Source organism: Epinephelus moara, chromosome 10, assembly GCF_006386435.1.
Source record: "Epinephelus moara isolate mb chromosome 10, YSFRI_EMoa_1.0, whole genome shotgun sequence".
Classification (NCBI taxonomy): Eukaryota; Metazoa; Chordata; class Actinopteri; order Perciformes; family Serranidae; genus Epinephelus; species Epinephelus moara.
The window spans coordinates 12,135,342-12,144,398 of NC_065515.1; the positions used below are offsets into that span (position 1 = coordinate 12,135,342).

The 9,057-nt window shown below is 39.6% G+C and overlaps 1 protein-coding gene across 1 annotated transcript; it reads left to right on the forward strand.

The window, feature by feature from the left end:
• The first annotated feature begins 5,526 nt into the window (after nucleotides 1–5,526).
• Nucleotides 5,527–7,629, forward strand: LOC126396652 (granzyme E-like). The gene is made up of 5 exons (XM_050054883.1): nucleotides 5,527–5,673; nucleotides 5,876–6,035; nucleotides 6,207–6,339; nucleotides 6,524–6,751; nucleotides 6,854–7,629. Exons 1-5 carry the CDS (start codon nucleotides 5,616–5,618, stop codon nucleotides 7,022–7,024), a joined length of 750 nt encoding a protein of 249 aa, XP_049910840.1. The 5' UTR covers nucleotides 5,527–5,615; the 3' UTR covers nucleotides 7,025–7,629.
• Nucleotides 7,630–9,057: the final 1,428 nt, after the last annotated feature.

Here is a 9,057-nt window from a genome sequence, read left to right on the forward strand (position 1 = left end):
TTATTAACTTTTACTATTTTTAGCAACTTGCCCGATCGGGCAAGTGAGTTGTTAGTTTACATGCCCAACCTTGAGTTTTACTTGCCCGGGGCAATCGGGCAATCCTTATTGTTGAGCCCTGCAATAATACAATTTTACACACACACACACACACACACACACACACACACACACACAAAAGAATAACACAACAACAAAAAAACACCAAAAGCAAAACAAAAAACAGAGGTCATGTGGCCATGTGGCCACAACATAACAGGTTAAGTAAAGTCAGGTCACAACTGATTTAATGTCCAGCCTAGGAAAGAGTGGTATTTTCTTAACCAGTTCAGCCACCTTGGACCACTCAGAATGTTCCTCATTATATAGTTCGGCCAAGTTCGGCCTTCATAATCATTCTCAAGAATCACAGATCAGTTTGTCACCTTTCACCCCATATTTCGCTTCTGCTAGAATTCATATCTGAGTCATTTCAAACCCATGAGAAATGATGTAAACTGCAGACTATTCTTCTCCAGAGAAGACTGCACAACCCTCTTTTACCCCTTCATTACCAGCCCTAATTCATTCATCCCTGCAACTCCAATACACAGATTTGCATACTTAAATAGCCTAGCATGGCCTTTCTTGGTGGACAACTTGAAGGGCATGGGATCCACTCTAGCCTCTGAACATATATGACTAAAAATAAAACCTCAAAGATTGAGAGCTAACCTATACTGCTGTTTCACACCTCAGGCAGAGGAAATGGTTTATGATAGCAATCTATACTTCTTCCTGCTGATTACAAAGAACGATACACACAGCAAAAGCATTTCAAACGGATGTGACTGAGCAACAACCTGAGATACAAGACCCACACTTAAATGGAATCAGAAGATGCTGTGCAAAAAATAAAGATTGTATCCATAATAAATTAAAATGTGAGAGACTTTGATTAAATTAGTACCAAGAATTGACAGGCTACAGCTTATGCAGACCAAGGAAGGGAGACTCATTAAAAAGTGCAATAAATAAAAAGATGAATCAATAACAAAAAATTAACACTGTCGAGGTAAGGCCCGACACACCCAACCCACTTCAGAAAACTAGCTGCAGTGAAGGCCCCCTGCTGCTGTGTTGCCTGAAATCGGCATTTCTCGGCCAACTAGCCACGACTAGGGCGACAGACACTCATACATGGTCCAACACTGACCAACAGCCAACAGTGTGTCAGGTCCTTTAGACTGGACCCTCGAGGTAGTCGGTGTAGTTATGCCAAAAAAAGGTTATTTGTCACAAAATATGTCTGCAAACTAATGAATACACTGTCACAACACAACTTCCAATTGAACGTTCATTTAACACCTGACTATACGACCATATCCCAGCTGACAGAATTACAGATTTCTCCGCATGGTGAAACAGTTTGGTTCGTATAAAACCACGTAAAGAATTGTAAGAAATAGATTAAACCATTGGTTTATCTGCTAAAACATAACCTGCAAATGTTAGCATGCCCAGCTACCCACCTATAATAATAAGCAGCATAATTTCCAAAGGCAAGGAGCATGTCGTCAGATATATAACATAGTATATTACTATACACTATTATTACCATACTCCTTCTGTGTGGAGTTTGCATGTTTCCCTGTGTCAGTGTGGGTTTTCTCTGGGTACTCTGGCTTCCTCCCACAGTCATGGTGTGTGTTCTTCCTCCTACAGACATGCTGTTTAATTGACTCTAAATTGCCTGTAACTGTGTATGTGTTGTTGTCTGTCTCTATGTGTTAGCCCTACGATAGTCTGGCAACTGTCCATGGTGTACCCTACCTCTCACCCAATGTCAGCTGGGATAGGTTCCAGCCCCCCCGCGACCCCCAACAGGATAAGCGTTTACAGAAAATGAATAAATGAATGAATTACCATATCAATGTATAGGGTTACAGGTGTCAGTAAAAAATACTGTTTGGAAATTTAAACATAAATATAACCACTGTGTTGACTGTCCAACTATCTTTCTTTAGTTAGCATTCAAACCAACAGTGTTAGCATTAATCACATCTGATTTATAAAACTGGACTGCAATACTAGGGCTAACTAACCCTACCTAGTAACACACAAACAGTGGTGTTTCTTAACCAATCTCTATGTCCTGTAGGAATCCTACTACTTCATAATACTGACTTTTGGACTGTAGCTTTAGCCTCAGTCTTTTTTAGTTGACATAATGTGTGCAGTAATGATATGCATATTAATGATCTTTTAACAGGTATTTTGTTTTGAAATGATTGAGCCGGAACTATTGACAAGTCAGCATTGAAGACAGTTTTCAGCCAACTCAAGGAATGTTGTTATTAGCATTAGCCTATGCCAGGTATGTCTTATCATGGCCCGCAGCTCAATGATCAAACCATGCTATATGTGGCCCACCAAACAATATTGATTAATTAATTATGCAAGATTACTTAGCATTTTTTCCGTTCACCCCACAGTGGAAGACGTTGTAGATATGCACCAAGTAGGAACTATTCAGGCAGAACTTATGTTGTAGGTTTGTACGTTTTCTACACAGATGGTAAACAAGCAAATGAATGGTTACCTAACAGCGGTTAGGTCGAAGGTGAGGGCCGCCACTTTCAGGAGCGGTGGTAAGTTGAATACTTTCTCACTGAGAGATTTTTGCTTTTGCCTCATTTTTGTGTGATTCTTTTTTAAATACCCCATATGATATAAGAAGCAGCTGGCCCCCGGGTATTTTCACATCTAATGTGGCCCCCATTCAAAAAAGTTTGGACACCCCTGGTTTATGCTTATGAGAACACTCCAGACCAGCAGCCAGCATGACAATCTTTGCTGTCATTGCTACTGAGTGGGCAACGTACAGTCAAGTTTTAATTGTCTCTACCACTTGTGGATGTTCTGATTCATACTTGCGATGCTCCCTGTTGTGACTGCTAGTGGGAAGGGCGAAACACCACCTTAATCATTCTCAGCGCACATGGCTTCCTGTTATTTTCCTTAGTGGACCACAAATATCTTATTGCATCTTTGTCGCTTTCTTATCAATCAAAGGTTTCATGCAGCCTAAACTTTACGCTCATCACATGCAGAGTCAGTTTGGGTCCTGTTAATAAACTCATAAAGAAAGCGCCTGCAATCTGTATAGTGAAGCATCAAACACAACACACAGCTCTTCTTCCCTCAGAGCAGCATGATGAGGTAATTAATATGTCTTGTTACATATCAGTAATGTACAGTCTCTTGGCACTCTTTCTACCATCTGTGTGCCCTGATACTACCTGCCAAAAGTAATGGGGAGTCTGCGAGAAGACACTTCTCCTCTTCCTTTCTGTTTCCAAGTACAAAACATCCCTGACTACCTCCATGCAACAAGCAGTGGACTATCTTTTTGTTACCCAGGCACAACATCTGTGCTGTGGCAGTTTGAAGGAGTGCAGTGCTTTTATTATCAAGTTTCTCTTTTCGGTGTGGAGGATAACCCAAACAGTGTCTGGATCTTTTGAAATGGTGGGCTGTTCCGTCTCACACTGCAAGGAACATGATGTCTTTCTCCCAACAAGCTGAACATGACTAGGTCTTTTCACTGTAGAACATTATGTTTAAGTCCGAAGCAAATTAAACACCTGCCCAGCTTGATCAATTTTTACATTCGTGCATTAGCTTTGAGGTCTCGATATCCTTTAGATCGTGTTCAGTACTCTCACAAAATTAACAGTTTCATGTGCTTTAGCCAGCTGTGCATGTGTGACTGCAGAGGCCCAGTTTGGCTTCTTTAACTTGAATTCTCTGGTGGAAAATGACTTACATGGCCTGTGGCTAGACTGTCTTTCTTTCTGTGTGTAAGACCCCCTTGTTGTCAAAGCTCTGAACAACTATCTGAATTTATTATTTAACTTACATATTCTTACCTGAAGTGCTATTTATCAGTCCAAACTGTTTTGGTGTGAGTTGCTGGGTGTTGGAGATATCAGCCGGAAAAAATAAAGAAACATTTGAAACCTCAACAGCAGCATCTGTTTTCAGAAATCATGCACCGGTTGCTCAAGATTATCCCCAGTCCTTGTTGTGAGCAGTTTCATGTAGGAACTATTTTCTTTCTAATGAACTGCACCCGGCAACCATATCACTGCGCAGAAGAAAGTGTGCATATACTCATGGACAAGAAGCTAGTGCTTGTGATAGTGTGAGATTAAAAAAAAACATAAATGGCGTCTAGCAGCAGATGCATGCTTCTTTCTGTGCAGTGATGCCTGTGTACGTCAGTAGAAATAAAGAATAGTTCCTATTTGAAACTGCTCACAACAAGGTCTGTGGATTATCTTGAGCAACCTGGTCATGATCTCTGGAAAAAGACACTGTTGTTGAGTTGTTGTTTTTTTTGGTGCTTTGACCACCATAAGCTGGGTGCCCTCTAGTTCCATTATATTCAAGAGAGGGCAGACATCTCTTTGGCTGATATCTCCAACACTCTGCGACTCACACCAAAACAATCTAGATTGATAAATAGCACTACAGGTAAGAAGAAAAGATGTATTTTTTATTTGAAGGTGTACTGCCTCTTTAAGCACTTTTCATTCACCATTGTATTCCATCTGTTTACTACAGTCAAGAGCCATATCGCCTGGAATCATCTGCAGCACTATTAGTGTAGATTTGTAGATGTAGATAAGTAGATTTGCAAAAGTGTTTGTACTACTTCCAGTGACTCCAGGCTATCATTTCACATCTATCATACAACTGTCTCAGAGCCTTGATATTAGATTTTATCTCACGCCCGAGGTTGAGCAGCTTCCACATACGTTTACATATAATGAGGACTGTTTTTCCAAATCTGTCCTGCAGTAAATCAACTGCAGAGTCATAATTGCTGCGACTGCCTTTGCAGCGTTGCCAGTCAACTTTGATAAGATGTGAAATTTCTTTCTGTTGCAAAAAGCATCATTATTGTAAATAGCAGTTTTGTACTGGCTCCAAAAGTCAGCCACAAACTCACATTACTTTTAAATTGCTCAATCATCAGCTTTGGAAAGAGTGCTTGTTGAGCTGAGATCACACAATCAGCACATACAGACTGACACAGTCACTATCTAGCTGAATTTTACTGACTTAATGTGGCTGGTTACACAATTAAGGAATCATTTGATTAACATAGAAGTTATATACTTTATGTAGCCCAGCAGTCACATTTCACAAATCCTTTTTAAGACATGGCAAAATTAGAATAATGTTTCCTTTGGGGGCGTGTGACCTCTGAGAGAGCCACGGCATTCAGCACGTGTAAAGGCTCTTAAAGGATCGTAAAGGCTCTGTGTGTTACCACGGAGGGATCAGTATAATCCTAAATATAGTATATGTATGTTAACCACATTCACCATACTGTATGTACTAAATTAAACAGTATCTAAAGAATTTAAAAATGTAACTTTTGTCATGCTCTGGAGGTGACAGAGACGTCCTCCTCATGAATGTCGTTCAAAGCCACATCGTTTGCATAATATGCAAACTACACAAACACTTCCTCACTCCTTAATACAGGAAAGCATTTAAAGACTGAATTTGTCAGTGATGTGAGCCACTGCTTTTTAGTAGCTCAGCTTGACTGTGATCTCACCATGTTTTTCCGCTGTGAACTGGTTATAGTGATAGTCGGGCTGACTCTCGATGGTCAAGGTAAGTTAAGTTCTTACGGCATTATACTGTACTGCTTCACACAGGGTATTATAGCATGGAGGTTTAAACCACAGTACGTAAGTAACCACATTTCACTGTCAGTACTGTGAGACAAACAGTGCATGAGGATAAATGAAATTCTTTAATCTGTTTCTTTTGCCAGTTTAGTTTTCAGTTTTGGTCACACGTGCTCTTTTTTCAGTTCGTACAGGGGAAATTGTTGGAGGTCACGAGGCTGTTGCACACAGCAGGCCCTACATGGTGCTTTTGGACCAGCACGCAGAGGATGGTAAAAAAAAATACTGCGGTGGCTTCCTTCTGAATGAGGATTTTGTGATGACTGCAGCCCACTGCAAAGCCTGGTCAGTTTAACACACTTTATATTTACCTGTAAGGAATATTGGGGCCCCTGATAAGAATTATCCCAACAACAACCGAGACTTCTCATTTTATGAATACAATTCTCTGATGAATAAAAAAAGAAAAGAAAAAACTCCCATAAAACTTTTCTGCACTCAATTTTGTCATTTCAGGTCCTCCTACGTCTTACTAGGACTTCACAATTACCATAACAGAACTGGTGTACAGCGTGTCAGGGTGAAACAAACATTTCTACATGAAGACTACAATGCAGTGACTTATGAAAATGACATAATGCTTCTTAAGGTAAAAGAGTAAATGATTGCTTTTAAAATCCTTGTACTTAACATTTGTCATCTCCAATATTTGTATATCAGTATGTTGTAATCAAATGCTTCATTTAATGCCTTTATCGAGAGGAGCATTAAAATACTTTACATACTGTTGTTCAGATTTTTAAATACACTTTTATCTCTCCCTCTTCCTCAAGTTGAGCACCAAGGCAATTTTCAATGAAAATGTGAAGCCCATTGCTCTCGCAGACCAAGGTGATGGCTCTGTGCCAAAATCATGCACAGTCTCTGGCTGGGGAAGAACAAACAGGATCATAGAATCACTGTCTCTCATTCTCATGGAAGTCAATGTAACACTGAATGACAGTGATCAGTGTAATAAGGACAAAACATACTGCTCTAAGGGAGATAATGGACCAGCTAAGGTACGTATTCCTGTAACATGGCATGGACAAACAAGCATTGGTCAACGATGATACTCAATTCACTGATGAAGCAATCACTGCATATTGCGTATGTAATTACAGGGAGACTCTGGTGGTCCACTGGTCTGCGAAGATGGAAAGGCATACGGGGTGGTGTCCTCTCGCAAACTGGACTCAGATGACCTGGAAATATACAGTTATGCTAAGATCCCGCACTACAGAAGCTGGATTGAATCCAAGATGAAGCCTCAGAGAAAGCCCTACATCTGGTAACTGTTTGATCAAATCACAGCATTTGAATTGAGTGTCTGTATGACGCTGGAGAGCCGGTCACTGAGATGCTAATATCGCGATTGATTCCACAGTGGTGTGAGTGCTTTACAAAGATTTAATTAAAAAAGTGCTTGACTTTAATGTTTCAAAATGATACAAATCACATTTTTGTTCAGCAAGAGTCAGTAGATGAACGTGATTCTGTTCATTTAAGTGACATGCTTTGGCTTTAATGGTACAGCTGTTTCTTGTTTGTTTTTGGCTGCAGGGGGCTACAAATTGACATCATTTTTTTGTAAACAGACTATTGATTATTCAAAGCAAAATCCAAATTTAAACCAAACACATGCAGTTTTTTTTCCCCAAGGCTGGGCTTTAACAAGCCAATCATAAATTAAGTATGGCTTAATATCTAAAAAAAAAAAAAAGTTTAAACTTAATCCTGTTTGATGTTTGTTGGTTGATGTCATGCTGCTCCTAAATACAACATTATATCCTTTAAATGTATTAGTGCTTTGTGCTTTTTTGACTTAATATAATGAGAGCACAGGATCCTCTCAGTTTGTTTTGTATCATCTTTTTAAACAAATAAACTGTTGCTCTCTCACCGTGTTCTCTCTGCACTTTTGTACACTTCTCTGTATGAGCGTGAATTAACTCACCAAAAGACAATGCTGCCTCCCTGTGACCAAAGTGTATTAATGCAGCAACAAGGGTGTCACTGAAGTCAGAGGTGAAATCCATTTGTAAGCTCTATGTATAGTCAAGCCTCTGCCTGTTGTTGAACAGATCCTGTAACTGCCTATCTCACAGAGTCAACGGACAGGACGAACATTAACAGCATCTGTGATCTGTCGTCACTTCCCAGTTATACCATCACACTGTGATTCCAATTTTGGGAATGTGTGGGCTTTAAATGAGTTTAGGCCTTAAAGCTACAGTTGGTAACTTTTATGAAAATACTTTGTCATATATAAAGAAGTACATGAGACAGATAATCTGTAAAACAAACAAGAAACATATTGTAGTGTTTTAGTATTGTAAAATAAGAAAGCTGGTCCAGCTGGTGGGCGGAGCTTGACACTCCGTCTTACTGTATCCAACATGGCGGCCAGGTCACAAACTTTCTCAATTTACAGCTAAACAGTACAATTAAATAGATTCCTGAAATTATTTGAGGTGAGAAATAGGCAATGCAGTAACAGAATCTTGATTTATATGTCATCAGCGCTGCCTACTATGACCACAGTTTCCGAGCTGTGACTGAAATGACTGACAGCTGTGTTTGAGACTCCTCAGCTCTGATTGGTTGTTTGATTAGAAATGCTTCAAGGCAATAGCGTAGGCAGAGGGGTAAGATTTTTGTCACAGATAATCTATCTCATTTTGTGCCAAGAGAATATCGTGACAGTTTCAGCAAATCCAAACAAGTTATTTTTATACAACTTACCAACTGTAGTTTTTAATTGGATTATCTTGCTCCATTACCACTACAAATGTACCTAAAGCATGCTTACACGATCTAAAATAACAAATTGTGTCACTGGTGATAACTGAGACAAATGTAGGGACGGAGGTTTCTGTCTCTTCAAAGGAAGTTTTTCCTTGCTGATTGTTGGGTGTCTGTAAATTCAAAGGTATGGTCTAGACCTGCTCTCTATGAAAAATATCATGAGATAATTTTGGTTATGAGTTGGCACCATATAAATAAAATTGACTTGACTGACAATTGACTAGAATAAGCCTGCTATTGGTCGTTAGTGATGTTTGTCATCTGCACCACTGTTACATCACAATTACACTCAAAAATAAAAAAGAATTCAACCTGCTGAGAGGTGCAGATCAGACGGGACATTGGGGAAAGGAAATTACGCAGACTGCGTAGAAAAGTGTGAGTTTTCACAGAGATGTTTCTACTTGCACTTCTTTACATTGCAACACTGCTACCTACTTTTGGAAGCAAGTCATTTTGCCACTTAGTTGTGGATTAGTTATACATATTACGCTCATGTTAGACCACCATGTCTATTTCT